The sequence below is a fragment of the Neopelma chrysocephalum genome, unplaced genomic scaffold (genome assembly GCF_003984885.1).
Source record: "Neopelma chrysocephalum unplaced genomic scaffold, ASM398488v2 Primary Assembly neopelma1_80b, whole genome shotgun sequence".
NCBI classification, from domain to species: domain Eukaryota; kingdom Metazoa; phylum Chordata; class Aves; order Passeriformes; family Pipridae; genus Neopelma; species Neopelma chrysocephalum.
In genome coordinates this window covers 2,371,964-2,392,299 of record NW_020897742.1, presented here as the reverse complement: position 1 = coordinate 2,392,299, position 20,336 = coordinate 2,371,964, and the positions used below count along the sequence as shown (strand labels likewise).

Below are 20,336 nucleotides of genomic sequence, written 5' to 3'. Positions count from 1 at the left end.
GCTGCTAAATCTGCCCTGGCAGCTGGAGTGGGTATCCTCTGGGCTCCATCCCAGGTGCATTAAGAAATGCCAATGTTGTGTTTTCTAGTTGGACCCTAGACCCCAGCCTGGAAGATAAGTTTCTATGTATTGTGAGAGCACCAAAAAGCATTGGCACCCCTTAGATTGGTAGGCTATTGTTTTTCTTCAGATATGTCCTGTCCATATTTCAAGTTTCTTCTCTCCTGTTGTTTAACAGGGACTAGACACAATTCTCCTGTGTTTCTTGTTCAGTAAGTATTTGTTACTTCCTCAGAGGCTGAATTCCCTGGCTGGTTTGTTGAGGGTCATTTCCTGGGCAGTATTTCACTCAGGTATTTGGATGTCACTGAGGAAAGATGCAAAGACTTTTGCAAATCTGGTTGTAACTTTAGTTATGAAGGTGTTGCCACATCTCCATAAAGATCTCATGCTGTGAGAAGGGGGAGGTTGCCCTATTTTTATAAGAACGTGAACTCTAAAACGGATGAGATGCCGACTTTTTCATATATTTTTAAATAAGATTCCACATGGTGTGAAACTGGTTGTATTCTAGAGACAACTGCCGTAAGAGAGCAGTTGTTCATTGGATGCCTCTTGAGATGGATTATTAAGTGTTTAGAGGCTTTGACCTCTAAAATCCTTTGACCATCAAAAAGACACTAAGCCAGGAGTGTGTTGAGTGTGTTGAGAAAGGAGTGCAATAGGAGAGGAAATTCAGAAAAGCCCTCATGCTGAAGAAAAGGTCTACCTGTTACCTATGTGGTAATAGTAAACAACTGAGAAAAAGCTTTCTTGTTTAATTCTCATCTTCTTGTGACTTTGGTTTTGATATTTTTTGTTTGATTGAGAATTTAACATCTTGCTAGAATTAGCTCATTATTTTTTACCTTAATTACATTCTAGTATGAAATGTGAGTCCATCAAGTAAGTGTGAAATATATGTCATTACATCATATATACATAATACATGTTCCTCTAGAAACAGCTTGTCCTTAGAGAGCATTATATGTGGTCAGCTCATGGAGGAGATATGAAAGAACTTGTGGATATCAGGAATTGGGCTGTATCCCCCAGCTGTAAACTTTAAAAGGACACTTTGGGAACTGGCATTACCAAGAACAGTGTTCCTGGGAGACTGACTCTTGGCAAGCATAAACTAGCATCCTTTTGGAAAGCAGTTAGTAGTGTAATAGTTTGGTCATGACTACATGGTTTATTGTTCAACCATTAATGTCTATAGGGCTTTTTAATCATCTTTATTGACTCTGGGGTACAAGAGTATTAAGGATGATGCAAGTGCTGCTCTCACAAGATAAGAGAGTGAACTTCTCCAAAGGCACATATGACTAATCAATCTTCCTTTGAATTCTCACCCCAGTACTGAACTCTTTTTTTTCCACTGTTATTGTTATTGTATTCTTGTGTGCTTGCTAAGAGCTGAGTAGCAGTTGTTATGTATTCATGAAAGCCTACAACCTGATTTATTTAACGTGTTTACCAGAATACTTGGGGGGAAAAGTCAAATCTATTACTCATATTCATTACTCAGTGTGGAAAAGTAACAGTTGCTCCCCAGTGTGAGATAGTTACCATAATTATACTGCTGGGCAGTTCAAATTGCATCATTCTACATTTTTGAGCATGTTTTTGAGGTAATGTTTATTAATGGAAAAGATTGATTTTGATACATCCCTCTAGTTATGCTTTACTGTGTCTATAAATAGACCTTGTATTTTCCTGCTTGCATGTGGATTTAGTTGGACTTTCAGGTTTTTAGAGATTTGTTTTGTAGCTGAGGGGAAAAATTCAAACAGATCTGATTTTGAACTGAAATTGCATTCACCACTACGGTGAAGATGTCAGTTTTACATTTGTCAGGCTTATAATTTTATGCACAACTAAAGTGGTGCTGGTATCTTCAGCTGGTCTGGTGCACAGAGGGAAACTTAATCCAAAGAAGAGCATGTAGCTACACTAAACTTGTGTGATAAATAAAGCAGCAAAGAATCAACATTAGAGAAGTGTATTGCTCAAGTGCTTTTTATTGTGTCTTCCTTTCAACTGACTCCTAATTATGTTATTGAAACTTCAGTTAGTGTGTGGAGTGAGATATCCTGGTGCTGGAAAATGGGCATAGGTGGTAGCTTTCTTTTAAGCATGCATATTGATGAATTTTTTTGTGAGTATAGTTTTTTCACTTTTTAGATAAAGATAATTCTTAATTAAAGGTAACTCATTCTCTGCAGATTTCAGATTTTTTTTTCATACTATCCCTTTGTATGGTCTTACTGCATTCTAGTGTTGTCTTTTGCAGACTAAGTACATGAATAATTGTAAGGTCTTAAAGGAACCAAGTGGCAGGTAAGCTCATAGCTTGTTGACTTTTCTGTAACAGAAGAGGCTATTCTACATGTTGTGTCTTTTTGCTTCAGTAGACTTTTAATCATGGCAAAAAGGTGCTGAAATGCAAAGTTACCATGTACTGAAGGATTTAAAGTTACTTCATCAGGCAAATGCAGGAGGGGAGACGATCTTTCCTCTCATTTGCAATGCTCTAAGTCAACAAGCAGCATGTTCCAGTTTATATTAATAAGTTTACAAATTTCCCTAAAATGAGCTCTTGTGATCATGTCTGATAGAAGAGTGGATAAACACACAGACACCCGCTGGAAGGTGATAATCCAAAGTTACACTTCTGAGAAAAAGGAATCTGTGGGTAATTTTCCCTCTCCAAAGATTTGGCTCATGTAATCTCACAGAAATCTCTATCCCCCAAGAGCTGATTTGAGTTGTTGGGGATGAAATCAGGGAGAAGCTGTATTCTCTAGGATGATATTGTCTTCTTTAGCTGACCAGTTGCCTAAAAAGGAGACACCTTTGGGAACCATGTAGTACTGAGTATCACTAGTATCAATATCCACGTTTTATCTGCACTGGCTGAGCACAGTCAGTACCAGCACAGCAGCAGCATATTCAGGGCAATGGCAGTTATCCATATGGCCCATGGGGAGATTTTCCACATCTCTTTCTACATATAGCAAAGAACATAACTGATGGAAAAAAATAAATTGTATATGATGAGAATTTTCCCTTCGTGCACTATTTTAGACAAAACCCAAGAGTGTAATGCTCCTTTACATGATTCCATACATCCTTTGAAAGTCTTTGTTTAAGATCCCTTCCCCTTAGGGGAGCTGATCTGTGAAGCTAATAGCCAAGGAGACAGTGTACCTGAGAACTGTCATTGTTTGAATACTTGTGGTTTTTTCTAGACCTGCCCTCATATCTTCTTAATTCCCAGAGAGTGACACAGTGAGTTGTGCCATTCCCGTCTTCTTTTCACCCTCAAGAAAATCCTTTGGATTCAAGTCACAAAGAGAAGTCTTCCAAGCTCCTTGCACTGTCTTTTCCTTTTCCTTACATGTTAAGCTTTAGGTGTTATCCAAATGCTGCTCAACCAAGATTCCTAGATACTGTGACTAGCAGTAACAGCAATAATAATAATAATAATTATTCATGTGGAACCACAAATGTGCACAACACTTCTTGTAAATAAAACTAGTTCATTTTAAACATCAATGAGTTCAACATATTGTCCTCTTTCTGGACAGAAACTGATTTAGTCCACTCTCTTGATATATGTCTCTATATACATATACAGATATAGATTCTCTAGGTATATATAGATATAGATGCATGATCCCTTGCACCAGAATGCTGATATTTCAAGGTTTTTATATACTGTTGGACTTGTCAGTCTTAGCACTGACCTTTGAAAGGGTTTATGTTATATGAGAAAGCATAGATATGGAAGAAAATACATTATCTTGGAAAGCTGTCTTCTTAAAACTGCACTGTGTTAAAAGAATCTGTTTTTATTATTATTAGTCTCCAGAACTGGAAGGCTTACAGAGGGAGGGGTCTCCTAGGTAAAGCTGTGCAGAATTTTCAGAAGGTTACCTGAAAACCTGTCTGCTCTCAGCTTCATTGCAGAAGAAAACTTCTGAGACAGACCTTGCAGCAGATAGAAATGTGGACCTGATTTCAGATGATTCAAAACTTCCCCTGTGAGTTGTTGGATTGTTTTCAAACTCAGTACTGAAAATAAAGTTAACAGGATATGCCTAGGGACAACAGGGAAAAAAGGATTATGCCAAGTTGCCCACCTGCCTCTTTTCGGTTATGTCAACTATTGCTGCCGTTGCTACCATCCTTCCTGCCTCTCCCCTCTGACTTTGGGATCCATTTCATTCCCTTACCTCTTCTTCCTTTGGGAAGTATCAGTACTCTGTTATGCCCAGCTACAGCCATTTTCCTTCTCTTTCTGCAGTTTCCTTTCTGCAGTACTGGGCTATAACAACTCCATATGTATAAGAATTTTAGGAGGACATATTACATAAGTATATGAGACAGGCAGATATTTCAGGCATGAGTATTTTTTCTGCAGTTCCATCTGTATATTCATAAGATGGTTGTCTCAGACTTTAGCAACTCGTGTTTCAAATCCCTTTTTGGCTGGAAATGGCACTTACTGATGCTTCTATAGTCCTGCTCTTTTGGGAAATTTGCACTAAGGACTTCACAACACAGCAGGCATAGCGTTCAAGTTAATACTCTGAACCTTTGGAACCAAAACTCACTGGGAAAGCCTCTTTCAGAAATGAAAACAAGTCAGATGATCTTTACTGGGGAGAGAAAAAAAAGGAGGAGGGGGGAGAAAGAAATGTCCCAGATCAGTGTTTTCTCCATCTGGTCTGTTCCCAGATTCCTAAAGAGATAATATAGTGTCAAGTAAAAGGATGTTATGATGAGGTTGGGGCATAGCTACAGTACAGCAGGATCCTGACATTGTCATAACCCTGTGCTGTCACTGACCTGGGGAAGTGGAAGACTGTGCCAAACTTAAAAAAAATAAAGTGTTCCAGTGCTGCTCCTCAGTTAAGGAAGACCAAAGAGAAATAACAATTAATCAGTGGTAGTTGTGGTGTTAAGGACTAGCAATACTAATTGTTTTGATGAGAATTTTCTCTGAAGATTTTTTTTTATTAGCACTGAGTAATAGCTGATCTGCTACTGTTATTGACCTCTAGCACTACCACAGCTCAATAAAGTTTCTTATTGTCCAAATCTAATCAGAGAAAAGCTGAGACTGAAAATCAATTCATTTCCTGCTAGTTAATGACTAATTCCCCACAAATGTGAATATAGAGATTAACTTTTCAGGTTGAATGTTTTTTAGAGGTAGACTCTCCCAGATGGATGTTTGCAAAGAAGCATGGCTTCTCTTTTCCCATCCATCTCGCTCCAGCCTCTTGGCATATTCTTGCTTTTTACAGTGGGTCTTGCTTTATCATAGCCTGTGGCTTATGCTTGTTCTCTGGTCTCTTAACCAATGTCTCACATGACTGCAAAAAAATGGTGTTGATAATTCATGGTCAGTTCCTAAATTCTCCAATATTTCTTCTCTGTATTCTTCAGATGAGCATTTCTGCAGTGGCTAAAAACACCTGCAAGACAGAGTGACTTAGTCCTTAACAATAATGTAAGGGCTAGTCACAGTCTTTGGAGGTCTGGGTGAGACACAAACTCTTTACTGATCCCACTTCAGGCTGTATAAGTTGTGAATTTTCCCCTGTGAAGGGAAGAAGTTACATTTCTTGGCTCATCTTTATGTAAAGAACTAACAGCTGCTTATAAAGCCTCCCCATGTGTCTGTGCATGCATATGTGCTCACAGCATTAAAGCTACCGAGCAGAGACATGAGCAGTAAACATCCATGAGGTTTGGCAGCTCTCTCCAGTTCTTGCCAGCTCTGTGACTCCCACGGCTGCAGTATCTGAAATAATCACAATCCTTTTTTGTATTTATCCTCCCAGCACACCTCTGAAGTGGGGACAGCTCACAAATTTACACATAGAGAACTGAGTCCTGGATCTAAACAGACATTTAGATTCTGGTGGTCCACAAGATTATTCTTTCCAGAGGCTGAGCCCCATGGCTTAGCTGCTGCTGAGACCTGTAGACCCACAGCTGTGGATGGTGCCCACTCCTTGGGACCCTCTTGCAAGCTGAAGCCAAGTGGCTGGAGGCAGGTGTCCTAGGTGGAATATTTCTATCTTACACTGCAGATGTGCAGCTGTACCAGACTCAGCATCTTTGAGACAAAAGGCTGGAGGGCTTTTACCATCAAGATTGGCTCTGCTACAGTGCATAAGGGTGTGGGTTTTTTTAATTTTTCTGTTTTGTTCCTGCTCTGCAACTGATGCTTTATCCCTGATGTCTTGTTTTTATTTGCCTTGCTGCAGAAAACACTGTTCTGCTTTTTTCTTTGCAGCAATGAATTTTGCCACTGTTAAAAGGTTCAGATCTGAATCCTGTCAGACTGAAGCCCAGATCTGTGTGTATAAATCCATTGTAATCCTATGGGGTAATCTCTTCCCTGATCCTCAGCAAAACGTAATCAGACTCCTTTTTCTGGCTGACTTGAGAGAAGAACTTGATTTCTATGAAGGAATACAGCTGGTAAAAGCTATGCAGACCTGCAGTACTGGGTTGTGGCATTGCATGTTCCAATTCTGCATATTTCAGTGGGTCGTCCCAGTGAACCTTTTCTTTGTAAAGCATAATAAAAAGGCTCAAGTTGAGCCAGAAAATGGCCTTTCTCCCAGACACTGAGCAGGGACCCACCTCCTTTGTGTGTGAAATGGCTTGGTACGTGTATGACAGGCTGGAACGAGATAATAACGTTTCAAAGGTTGAATGGGAGAAGGAGAAACTGGAAAACTATGATAATGTTTTCCTCCCAGTAGAGGCAGCTGTAGGAGGAAAACAAAATGAATCTGATTTCTGAAGCAATGTATATTTTTTTACATGCAAGCAAAAAATACATCGATGCAGTTGCTTTTTTGCATATTCCACCAGCAGAACCTGCAGTGCTACACATGGACAGGCTAAATATCATAATCTACTTTGGTGATCCTGCTGTTTCTTGAGTTACATTAGTGCCTTGGAGTAATACACTGAGCTTGGATTTCAGAAGGTACACTCTGACACACTAGTACCATTTTTATACATTTGTTTGTATTTTGGAAGGCAGATGAAATACAACTTGCAAACCATGAACAGTTTATTAGACCTATACTAGCCCTTTCCAGCTTTATATGCAACATGAAAATAGCTTAACAAAATAAATTTTTAAGCTAAATGGCCTGGTAATACACACAAGATGTGATTGGGCAAGGTTGGGCAGCTTTGAAATAGCAGCACAAAATCCTGCTGCTATTCCAGACAGTTTTATATGCACCATTAACCCACAAGACCCAACCAACCTGCCCATCTTCCTATGACTGTGGAGCAGAGACCAGGATCCCCTTCAGCCCCATTAGTGCAGCACTTGCTTCACGTGGAGATCAGTGGCATCAGTGCTGTAGCTGGGGGTGATCTGAGCTGTTGCTTTCAGATCTCTCCTAGGATTTCTCTGCGTAAGGGAGTAACAGTACAGGGTGGGGAGGAACAGAGGAGAAGGAGAAGGCTGAGAAGAGGGTCCCCATCTCTACGACAATTATGAATGTCATGTCTGGATCTGTAACAGCATCCCACCTCTAGCACAATGCAGAAACATTATCCTGTTCCACCCGGAATTTCAGTAATGAAACTAAATTGTAACTCTCACTTCATTTTTGATGTGTATGAACAAGACAGCCCCAAACCTTTCAAAGGCATGTGATGTGCCTTTCTGTGCTGATGTGCTGCTACTCTGTGGCTAAAAGCTGGGAACAGGACAAGAACATCTGTATCTCTGGGATCCAGATCCTTTTACATTTGATTAAATTATTAATGGAAGGATGAATAGCTGCTGAAGTTACTTCTGCTTCTGTGGAACTAGATTCTTGGGTGCTCATTCACTGCTTGTTATATCTTCCTTGGAGAGCTCTGAGACTGAAATCCTTCGTGGCTTTCTAAATGCATCTAAATGGTTTTCAGTTAAAGGACAGTTGGGGATAGGAACCACAAAAGAGCTTTAATACAGTGAGATGTGTTTAATTGCCTCTGAGAACTAGATCTCCAAGGTCTAGAAGAAGAGTTGTGTGAGAAAAGCCCTTGAAAATCCACAGCCAAAACATTTGGATACTTAGAGAGATGGAAGACCTGGCTACAGAGAAGGTTGCTCAGTGCCTTTCATTGCCTGTGTCCCTTTGTGGATTTTGACTTGGTTGCTTAAAGGCCCTTGGGGGTCTTGACTTGAAAAACGACATTTGGATTTGTTTCAGTTCATTAAAGATCTCATCCAATGAATAGTAACTCAGGGGAATCTTTTAACAGAACTAGAAATTGGTAAGGAAATACTTTCAGATTGAGCATGATCATAAGCCCAATTCAAAGCTCATTGAAGTAATTGGATCATTTGAATTGGCCCATACTGCTAATAATATATGTTCTTCTAGGTATTGTAGCGGTTAAGATGCAGATGAAGTGAAAGAATTGTGAAAATTACCTGAGTTAAAGTAGATTTTAACTATATTTAATGGAGGAAATACTCAAATCCAAATCTTCTGTCTCCTAAAGCAGTTCCTCAATCACTAATTTGTTAAGAAAAAAAAAATGTTTGCTCTCTTTCCAATCCCTTTAATATTAGTTCACACAAGTTGTTCCCAGTTTGGGAACTCATATTTCCCTGATCCATACTGTGCTGTAACCGGTGCATTCCTCTGAGCTGCCTGTTCATCTTGTCTCAGATAGAGAAGGGAGGCAAGTGTGAGGTTTCCATGTCCAAACTGACACCTCTGAGCAAGGAAAGAATGCTGCACCATCCCACTGCTGTGATTTGCTACAAAAGCCTGTTTTGTAGGCAAGCCCTGAAAACACTCCAGCCAAAAGTATGTAGAAGATAGCTGGGCCTAGTCAGAGAATTACAAGGGCTAGAAATCTCCATGCTTTGAACTGGGAGAACTTACTTTGCAATTAAACCCATAATTTAACCTTAATGATCTGCTCGCCCTATCGCCAGGCAAGGGAGAAGTCTCTGACACTTGACCACTTCAGGTGGCTCTTCGGAGTCACCTCTCCAGTGACCAATGCACATCAGTGATCCAGGGTGACGCTGTGGCTCTCGCACCCACAGAGGCTCCTGCTCACAGCCCTGACCTGCTCAGCCTTGCCTTGTCCCACTGGTCCCCCTCAGTCCCCATCAACCTTGGTGGGGTGATCTCTGCCAGCCTTCTCCTCTCCAGCACGGGGCATGGAGGCAGCTCACATCTCACATTCATTTCACTGACTTACTCCAGAGAATAAGGGTGAGATATAACCTGAATAAGAGGGGCACATTGTGTCTTATCCACTTCTTAATCTGCACACCCCCAGGAAGTCTTGAAAATGTTTCTTTTATCTATTTTAAAGGTTTTTCTGTCCTGACCTGACCTTGAGCTGTGTAGTCACAGTGCAGTCAGATCTCTTGAGAAGGACAGATGTGCTGCTGCATCTTTTTGTGATGGTCTGGTAGTGCCCTCGTTACATTAGTTTTCATTTTTTTTACAAGAAGATGCTGGCAGGGACAGGCTGCAGCCCTGTGGGTCACCTTGGTACCAGAGTGGCACAGCCTTCCCAACAGGTCCTGACAATGACAGCCTGGACATCTCCTCCCCTTCTCATACCTTAGAATTTGAAGTGCAAGAGTACAGTACATTGCAGTAAGTTACAATTTTTTTTTTTTTAATAAAGGAGGCAATTAAGGAGTAATCCTTTTTCTTATTTCCTCAAGTTCTGTGTTTGTACTGCTGGCAGGAATCCAGAACTTCATCCTCTTACGAAACTAGCAAGCAGCAACTTGCTCCCCAGTCATCATAGGCATCCTCCCCAGTGACCTCAGCTCCGAGGAGCTGTAATACCAGGCTTGACCAGCAGCTGTCAGCATCTGGGTTCAAATTTAAGAGTGCTATAAAAAATACCTGTATGAGCTTCCAAAAACAGCCAAACTCTCTGATTCTCAAAGTGCTCATGTTCTCCACTAACAAAGATGAGCTGGGTGCCTAGCAAACTTACAAAAGGGGGGAAATAAAACCTAATACAGTAGATAAGAAGGGTAAGTAACTCCTTCCTAAAGGATAACAGCATCAATTGTGGAAGGTTTTTTGATGGGAGCCAACTGTGAGGCATATTTTCACTTGCTGGTCCCAGACAATGTTTGTGCCCCCTCATCCCTCTTTGCTGTGCCAGCCCTCAGCAGAGCTTGTAGTGCTGAGCCCCAAATGGGGCCAGGGGAATTAGCAGCTGCTTCTTCCGTCTTCTCCAAGCCTGGGATACAGAAGCACTGTACCACCTTCTGCTTCCCCGCCTCCTGTTCTGCGCTCCAGCTCCCGCCTCGGTTCTGGAAGCTGTGACCTCACATCAGTGACCTGGGCCCATGTAGGCAGCGTGTTCTGCTTTCTGTACACTACTCTAATTCTGGCTTTCTCTATTTTATAGCAGAATTTCCCTTTTAATAGAAATGCATCTCAGCCATGATAAAATATCACATGGAAAACAAAGTACCACTCAGGTCAGTCTACAGATTCGCTCCGCTCCACCTTACCAAGGAAGGAGAGACCCTTCTGTTTCCCACCCTCTCCATCACTGGGGAATTTAGGAAAGCTGACTTTAGGGTGTTTTTCTTTATCTTTAGCCATATGCTAAATTTTTAGCCATATGCTTTAGCATATGCTTTATGCTTTTGCAATAATTCCCTCCCAAAGATGATCTGAATAGAGTTTATCACCGAGTTATCTGTGAACAGCATCACTTAAAAGAGGCTAAAGCAGCTGCAGCCAAGCAGATAAGTATTTCCAGGTATTTGATCAGTTTTCCCAAGAGTTATATACAATTTGTAGATGATATTCACTAGATACTCTTATTCCAGGACCATTTGAATGCCTCCCATATACCAGAAAGGTGTCCAGAAACAATGTGGGAGCTAAGAATCTGCAAGACAATCCTCTCCTTCAACATTTAGAAGCAGAATAAGGGAATTTCTTTTAATATTCCTTTTTCCTTTCCTAATTGGCAGTTGTCTGTAGAGATAACACTGTTCACACCCCAGCACATTGATCTAACTGGTTAGAAAACACACAGACCAAGCAAGAGACAAATCATAGACTGGTTTGAGTTGGAAGGTACCTTAAAGACCATTTAGTTCCAGCCTCCTGGCATGGGCAGGCACACTGTTCACTAGACCAGGGAGACCTTTCACTAGATGAGACTAGAGAAGCAGAAGCAAAGGAATGAACAGTGTTGGGTAACCCATGGCGCTGGCTGCTGTAAAAAGCCTGGGCTTTTTTTGTTGTCTTGATTTCTGGAGGAAACAGGTAAAGCAGGAGGAAATGCTGGTGTGTAGAGTGGACTTTTCGGTGGTAGGTTGCAGTGGAAGGGAACTGGTTACTGTCATATGTAGATTGATCTCCTGGACAAGGGTTTGCAGAGAACACTGAAGGTTGAAGGCACCAACCCTCCCAGTGGCTCTAGTATCTGAAAATCTATTGTGTTTCTTTCCTTGTTTCTGAGGTATTCACTGAGCTCTTGCCAGAGGCAGACTAAACTACCCTCTTCATATTCCCCCTGACAAAAAATGGGTGTTTGTCTTCCAGAGATCCCTGTCTCCCATTGTCACTTGGATCAGACTATTCTGGAAGTTGTTAAAGCCTGTGCCTTTAAACTTTGCTAAGGCCTTACTGTATTTTAATATTCAAATAATGTTTTATCAGAGCTGGCTTTTTTTGCTCTGTAATTGTTTTAGTTTTCTTTTACTCTGTGTCTTATTTATGAATTGTTTCAAAGCAGGCCAATGGAAGTCTTCAAGTAGGTTTTTAAACAAGTTTTGACAATGTTTTTCAGTTTTTCTGAGCTTAAAATAACAGAAATCAGCAGATACAGACTGGAGAAGAGTGTCTTCAGCCCTTATGGACCTTTTACTGCATTTGCTCCCTACAGGAAAGCAAATAGAAACAAAAAAAAATAATAAAAAAAAAAGGCATCAGTTGCATTTTTTTCACCTTACGAGGCTGTAAACACCAGGGCTTAGCTCTGAGCAGTGCCACCACCTTCCTCACCTCAGAAGTGAAAAATTGAGGTGTTGTCTGTGATTAAAAAATTAGAAGGATGTTTTTCTCCCTGCTACATAGTTAAGGGTATAACTGGCAAAGAGGTAGTCACAGCTTGCTGATGCTCCTCTAGTGGGAGACTGAAAAATATGTTCAAGAATAATTTAAAAATGGTCTTCGGCACCTCCAGCCACTGGTCCTTCTAATTCCCTGCTTTTTTCTTGTCCTCTTGCATGTTTTTGGGTGTCTGCCATTTCTTAGCCTTTTGTGTAGGTGTGCTTCTTTGTTGGAATTTAGTTCTTTGGTCCCACCAGTATGTTTGTGCCATTTCTGTATTTTGGTTCTCTGGACCGTGAAAATAACAGTCCCAGTTCTCTTCAGCTATTTACCTTTCCTTTATAGGGACTGTAGAGTGACAGTCACAGGAATACAGATAGGTCAGCATCCTCAGCAATAGTCAGCTCTGAAAAAAAATACCTAGAAGACTGTAAAATTTTGAAGTATTTTGTTCTGTAACACATATGTCACAGGGTAGTCATCAGTACAGATTTAAAAAGCAAGAGATATGTCTTTTCTCCTTTGAACAGCCTCTCAAGAATAGAAGGGGGGGCTTGGAATTCATGGTGGAATACAAGGCATGAGAGCCATTTTTTAGACTCTCACCTGTGGTCTGGAGAGGTCCCTGTTCATCTACACTCACATGTAAAATTAAATATCACCAATGTTAACATCTGCAGTTGGTACAGGAGTTGGAGGAGAGAGGTAGCTCGTGGAGAAGAGGAAGCAGTGAGAAGGATTTTCAATAACCTGCAAATAATGTTCAGGTTTTGGATTAACATTCACAAAACTTTGTTCTGACCCAGCTGAATGTAGGACTGTGAGCCCAAGGAGCCTTCCTACAGAGGAAGCTCTCTTTGGTTTGACAAAAGTTTGAGGTTGTCACTAGAAGAACAATTCAGCAAGGTCTGGTAACTGCAGTCACTGCAGTCCAGAACTGTATCACAGAACTCATATTTCTTTGTATATGTTGATAAGCCCAATCATGATTATATTTAAAGGCCAGAAAGCAGAAAGTTCAGAAAGAGCTGCAGCAGTAACCTGAGGTATTTACAACTCTGTCGGTTTTGATTATCAAAAAAGAAACAGGGGCTGGATTGAGTACAGGCACAGAAGTTACATTTGCAGGGGGGACAATATCAAATACTCTTTCAGCTATTGGAGACGAGGCATAGAAGCAGTGGGTGGATGCTGACCCACACAAAGTCAAATGAGAAAATCACAACTTTAACAGCAATGGAGTGGGTACAGCATCCCGGTCACTTGATGACTCCACACCATGTTCAAATATCCTCCCAAAAAGATACTTGGGAAGTGAGATGGGCATATTTGATACCACTTCTGAGTTAATACAGCAATTTTTTATCCCTTTTGGGGTAATTCACAACAGGACAATATTCCAAATGGATGGAGCTGGGCAACATTTAATCCTGCTCTCTCTTTTGAGGGGAAGATTTTACAATGACTATAATTGCACTAAGCCAGAGAAGCAATTGTAGCACTCCTCTTCAGCAATGCAAAGGTTATCTAGATTGATGTCTGAAGAGTTGATATCAGAGAAAACAGTAAGTTGAAAGGAACCCTTCAGGATAGGACCCCCGTGGAAACATAGCTGTGGCTTCTGACATGACCCATATGGCCCCATAGTGCAGGCAGGTGGCTGTACACTAAGTTTTGCATTTTAATGGCTATTTGGCTTCCTGAAAGGAAAAGCAGCAAAGACTTGCCGTATTTAGTCAGACAGTTGTCAGTGCTGGTTTCTGTATATGCTCCAATATCCCCAAAATCTGCCATGAAATTTGAGTGTGTTGTTCAAAAGTGTTCACAGGTGACCACAGCAAACATCAGCCTGCAGAGGAAGCTCTGGACAGGGAAATATAAAATTGTAAAATGCAGTTCCACTTCCTTGGCTGCTGCTGAAGACTTCTGTTCAAACTGACATTATTAAATGCAGTACTTACTAAGAACTGGAATTTTAAAAAGCACAAAATGAGATAGCTCGCAAATGGGGAGTAATGCATGTTTATATATAGGGAGCATGAAAACCTCCATGAAATTATGCTGGGAATATAAAAACAAACATTTTATGTGTATAGTCCCTGTACTGCCACGGGACTTCAGCACTGATTTAAAATTGCGTTTCTTAAGGGGTGTGTTTTCTTGAATCTGGCCCACATAAAGAATAACTACTGGCTCAAATGTCTTAAATCATACATTTCCTGAGGGGAAAATACATCAGCTGAAAACCTGCATGTTATGGTCATTTAAAATATTCTGTTAAGTTTCAGTCAGTTGCCATGTTCACTGATAATGTATATTAAACATGAAAAGCATTGCACAGTATTGTTTAACTGAATCTCAGTTCTCAGGTGCTTGAATGTTGGTTGGCAGAACAGAACATGTTCGTGGAGTTTTTTATAGGTGTGGATTTTTTTTTAATAACTGAAATTATGTAACAACAATCCCACACATACACTTTGTTGCAACCATGGTTAAAATACTATTAAAATACACCTTGGTTTCTGTATTTCATAGTCAGAGAATATTACACACAATCTCCCATTTACATCCATTTACACTTCATTTTAAGGTTCATCTAGTTAATTTTGCTTTAAATTAGCATTAAATATAGTTGTAATATAGTCTGTGGCAAAGTGAGAGATTTTTGTAGTAATAGATTTTTTAGTAATCATTCCAGTGTAACTATTAGGAAACCTTCCATTGCAGATCCTCAGTTTCCCACACAGCTCACCAGCCACTCTTCATAAATGCCTCACTGGGGTATTTTGCAGGCAGGTATGTAGCTCGCTCCTCTGCATTACCCACAGTTCTATGAATTATATTATTTTGCAGTTCTTCCCATATGGAGATGCTTCAAAGTTTGCCCAGCATGCCTTCCGAACCTTTGATAAAAATGGAGATGGGACCATCGACTTCAGAGAGTTCATTTGTGCCCTGTCCATCACCTCCCGGGGCAGTTTTGAGCAAAAGCTGAACTGGGCCTTCAACATGTACGACCTGGATGGTGATGGTAAAATTACAAGAGTGGAAATGCTGGAAATTATAGAGGTGAGATCAATATGACACTCAAAAATAACATGTCAGAACATTAATAAAATTTGATTCCTTGCTCACACAGACTTCAGATGTCACTCACATCAGAGGCTGGTATGATTAAAAACATACATGGCACACATTCATCCTACTCTGACTCATGTCTAAGTGGTACAAGCACTAACTAACATATTAATAGATGTAATCTTGGAGAATTACAGAGAGTACATATGTGCATATAAACTTTTAAATACCCAGAGATTTTTTTTCCTGATGAATGGATTAACCTCAAGAACAGCCCAGCACAGGATTTACAAAGCCCATCTCAAAGTCACTTGACACCCATGAAATTACTGGATTGTAGCTCAAGTAGCTGAAACCTTACCAGAGATTAACTTCAGATGATTACAGAAATTTACAGGGATAACAACATGCTATTTTAAGTGAGCTCTCACAGATGGGCTTTAAGATGACCACAACACATAAGAGGAAGGATAAAGTTTTCCTCCTTCATTATCTGCCAGCTACTTGCCACAGTAGTTAATACCAGATTGTGCCCACATGTACACACAGAAACCTATTAGGTGATGACTTCTAAAACTTATTATTCAAAATTTACGTGAAATATTTCAAATAACCAGTTGACCCAGAGAATAAGTTAGAAGAGTTTTGCACTGTGAAACAGGAAGCCAAAGAAATTAATTCCAGGATGCAAAATGTAACCACCAAAATAAACCTACATCTGAGGAAAGTATAATATATTCTTTCTTGTTTTAAGTGTCTGGAGATTGGATCCTAAGAAAAAAAGGAAAAAAATCTTTCGAGAAACTGGCAATCATTTTATTGTTAGAATAGATTTCCAGAATTTGATCACGTCAAAAAATTAGATTGAATTTTATATTAAATTTTACATTTGGTTTCTTTCCAAAGGCTATCTACAAAATGGTGGGCACCGTGATAATGATGAAAATGAATGAGGATGGTCTGACGCCTGAGCAACGGGTAGACAAGATCTTCAGTAAGATGGATAAGAACAAAGACGATCAGATCACACTGGATGAATTCAAAGAAGCTGCAAAGAGTGATCCGTCCATTGTATTACTCCTGCAGTGTGACATTCAAAAATGAGCTTGTGTACAATGCGTCATAGACTGCACAGAAGTTTAATGTTCCATTCAGTTTGCAGCTATTTCCACACACACAAAAATTTGCTTGGACTACCTATAAATGGACTTGCTTCTTGTGTTTGAAACACTTGTGTGCATGAGAATGTCATTTGCTGAAGAATTTTAAAAGTATATATTATAAAAATAAACTGCCACAACGTGACGTGTGCAATGTCATTTCATAACAACCCTCTTCCTCTGAAGCCTGTGCAGCAGGCCTGTGCTGCAGTGAATTATATTATTTATTGTTCATGTTTTACTGATGCTAGCTCTGTGTCTCCTAGACTGAGTAATGTTAGTGACACTGAATTCCCATGGTAATGTTAACTGTTTATTATAAATCATGTCACCATTCTGCTGTAAAGTAGTACTGGACAGACAGAGGGGAAGAGCTCTTCGGCTCCCGAGTCTGATCCACACGTGCTTGTATTGTCAGTGGATATAAATGTACTTCATTTGCATGCCTTTTAGGTTTGCCTTAATTCTTACCTCATTTGCATCCCTTCAATCTGGAAAGAGCTATGTCAGAGGAATGCAGTATATTTAAAAAAAAAAAAAGAAAATCCTGCTAAAATTATCCCTTTAATTAAGAATATATAAAAATATATATATAATGTTTAAAATATTGTTTTATTGCAAGTTTAAAGGTTTTATTGGAAGTGTATTGATCTTTGCCAGAATTTTCAAAAGCTTCCACAGAGGTTGCAATATATATGTCCCAAAATAAATTTATAACATTTGATCTTTTCCCCTAATTCTTATTTCATGTCTTCAGCATGGTAATAAAAAAAAAAAAGTTCAATCTCTTTAATTATCTGTCAGTGTACACTGGGAAATATATATTTCATTATGAAAGCATGAAGAAAACTACTTTGCACTCACTCACTAGGAGAGTCATATATATGAAACCAAATGTTGTAGTTCTTGTATTTACCAACAGAGCTGCTGTTGGTGCTCTAAGATGCTACTGCTAAGATCTAACAGCACACCTACTAGAATTGTGCTGATGTAGCTTTTTAAATTAGCTGCAAGTCAAATACAGTTTATTTGCTTGGCCTAAACCTGTTTTTTTAATGTTTTTCCTTCCAGAAGTAAGAGTCTTCCGTCTTACTGTATGACACTAAACTACTCTGGGTTTGATGTAAACAGACATGTTAAAAATCATTACTGATAAATGAACCATAAAGTATGATGATAAAGGAGGGACAGTGAGGAGAACCATCCTCTTCCTCACTTGTATGTGCACAAATCAAGTTTCCCTCTATCCTGTGACAAGTACAAGTTCTGCACAGCCCTGGGAAAGAATGGAGAACTATCAGACTGCAGAAACTGCAGATAAAAACTTTCCTATGCCCCATTTCCCTGATGCTCTAAACAGTTGGTTGCTTGATGGATTAAAAAAAAAAAAACCAGTCTGAACATCTTACAATTGCATGTTTGCTATTTCTTCCTTACCTTATGAAGAAACGAGACGGTACTCTTAATAGCTAAAAATCAAACAATAAAACATGACACAAACCAAATCATTCTCTGTATTTTCAAATGTAAAAAGCGAAGCTCATCTTAAAATTAAAGGGAAAAGAAAACAAGCAACCAAAAATAGTTTTACACAGCTTGCTAAGAAACGTTGTTGGGGGGGAACACAGAATCAATTGCTGCCACAACCACAGCCATTCTTTCATATTTCAGTTTCTTCGTATTCCAAACAACAGCAAATGGCAGAAATTTCAACTACATTTTCTAATACCAGAATTTTAGTTAGACTACACAGATAATAGTCTTAGCTAACTAGAGAGTGGTATACTTCATATATTTGGCTATAACTTAAAAGGCATTCTGAAAATTACATAGGTCTGAGAATGATATGCCCACACCGAATACTTCTCGGAATTTATGCCTCTGGTTTACATATACTTTTTAGAGAAGCAGTACCTCATTCTGCATTTCTCTGCATCTTGAATTTACGTAGCAGGACAGGATCCATTTACTTTAGTGCAGCATTAAGCAATGCATTGCCATCCAAAATGGCCAACAGCTCAAAAATGTAGTCAATCTCAAAAATATAACATCTCTCTACATAGCCAAAAAAGTAAACTCTGTATTTAAAGTAGTAAGAATGTGATAGTTTTGAGACCTTAGTAGGATCACTACAAAAATAAGAGTGTCCATGTAAGTATCCATAATTTTTTATTCAGAACTAATCCTCCAATGAAAACAATTGCTTATAATAATTATACAGTCAGGTACACATCTTCAAGTACAATGGTAGATTAGAAAAAATACAATATATTGATTTGAACCAAAGACCAGAATTGTTGCCAAGTGCTCTAACATTTCAAGTAAGTCTATAAAAAACTTGGGAGAAAGTTGAAGTGTTAGCTCAGTGGGAATGCACTAACTTTCCTTAAGCTCTCTTCTCCACACAACTCATTATGGAAGTACTAATGATGATAAATGCTTTTCTTTTTCCTGCCTCTACACTCTTGCCTTTTTTTTTCGGATGCTGAAGAAAATCAGGAGGAAATAATGCTATGCCATTCTATCATCTCATACTGTAAAAGGGTCTGAAACACTAGTTCCATCAAAAAATGGAGTCAAAGGAAAAACATGGTTCATGATCATAGATTCATAGACTGGTTTGGGTTGGAAGGGACCTTAAAGATCATCCAGTTCTACCCCTTGCCATGGGCAGGGACACCTCCCACTAAACCAGGTTGCTCAGGTTCAGTCTGGCCTTGAACACTTGCAGGGATGGGGCATCCACAACTTCTGTGAGCAGCCTGCTCCAGTGTCTCACCACCCTCACTGTAAAGAATTTCTTCCTAATATCTAATCTAAATCTACTCTATTTCAGTTTAAAGTCACTCTCCCTTGTCCTGTCACTACGTGTCCTTGTAAAAGGTCCCTCTCCAGTTCTCTGGTAGCCCCTTCAGGTACTGGAGGCTGCTATAAGGTCTCTCTGGAGCCTTCTCCTCTCCAGGCTGAACAACCCCAGCTCTCAGCCTATCTTCATAGAAGTGCTCCAGCCCTGTGATCAACGTAGTGGTTCTCTGCCAGCTCTCATTCCAACCGGTCAATGTCTTTGTTGTGTTAGGGATCCCAGATACGGATACACTACTCCAGGATCTCACAAAGGCAGCATAGAGGGATAGAATCACCTCTGTCAACCTGCTGGTTCCAGACAAGTTTTGGCAAGTATGTACTTTGCCTGGTACTCCCGCCCCTGCCCAGTATTTTCACATAATCCTAATGGTGTAAGTACCTTTAATTATGGAGTTACAGAATTGTTCAATTTGATAGGGACCTTCGGAGATCTTCTGCCCAACTCCTCGCTTGAAGCAGTGCAAGAGTCTATTCAGACTCCAAAAGCCTCCAAGGATGAATATTTTACAGTCTGTTAGGGTAACATGCTCAAATGCCTCTTTATCTTCATCATGAACAACCTCTCCTGGTTTACTCAGCTACCTGGTCTACTGACACCTGACAGGATGAACCTATCTCAGACGGGAAAAAGCATTCTAGCACAGGAGCTCACAGGGCTTGTTGACGGGGCTTTAAATTAGTTTGGAAGGAGGAAAGGGAAAATATCAGGCTTGCCAGTGATGAGCCATGGGATGGTGTGCCAAAACTTGAGGAAATGAGCACTAATGGGATCCCTCAATCTGCCTCAGGAGGTGTTGGCTACAATGCACCACTCCTGAAATGTTTCTACACCAAAGCACACAGCATGAGGAACAAACAGGACGATCTCAAAGCTTTGGCCCAGTCCCAGAGATTTGACATCACTGGTGTAAGTGAAACCTGGTGGGATGACAACTGTGACTGGAGTGCCCTGTTGGATGGTTACAGACTCTTTTGGAGGGATAGGCAGGGCAGAAGAGGCAGAGCGGTGGCACTGCATGAAATAGAAGGGTTAGAATGTGTGGAGCTCACAGTTGGCAATGGCAGTTGAGAGTCTCTGGGTAAGAAT

At 40.1% G+C, this 20,336-nt stretch overlaps 1 protein-coding gene across 5 annotated transcripts in view; it reads left to right on the top strand.

Annotated features, from left to right (window-relative positions):
- VSNL1 (visinin like 1) overlaps window positions 1–17,889 on the top strand; it is an 88,465-nt gene extending 70,576 nt beyond the window's left edge. For all 5 annotated transcript variants that reach the window (XM_027690240.1, XM_027690236.1, XM_027690241.1 and 2 more), the window contains exons 3-4: window positions 15,000–15,215; window positions 16,131–17,889. In XM_027690240.1, the coding sequence (XP_027546041.1) occupies window positions 15,000–15,215; window positions 16,131–16,328 (414 nt within the window). In that variant the 3' untranslated portion in view covers window positions 16,329–17,889. The remainder of the gene's footprint in view (window positions 1–14,999; window positions 15,216–16,130) is intronic.
- The last annotated feature ends 2,447 nt before the right edge of the window (window positions 17,890–20,336 follow it).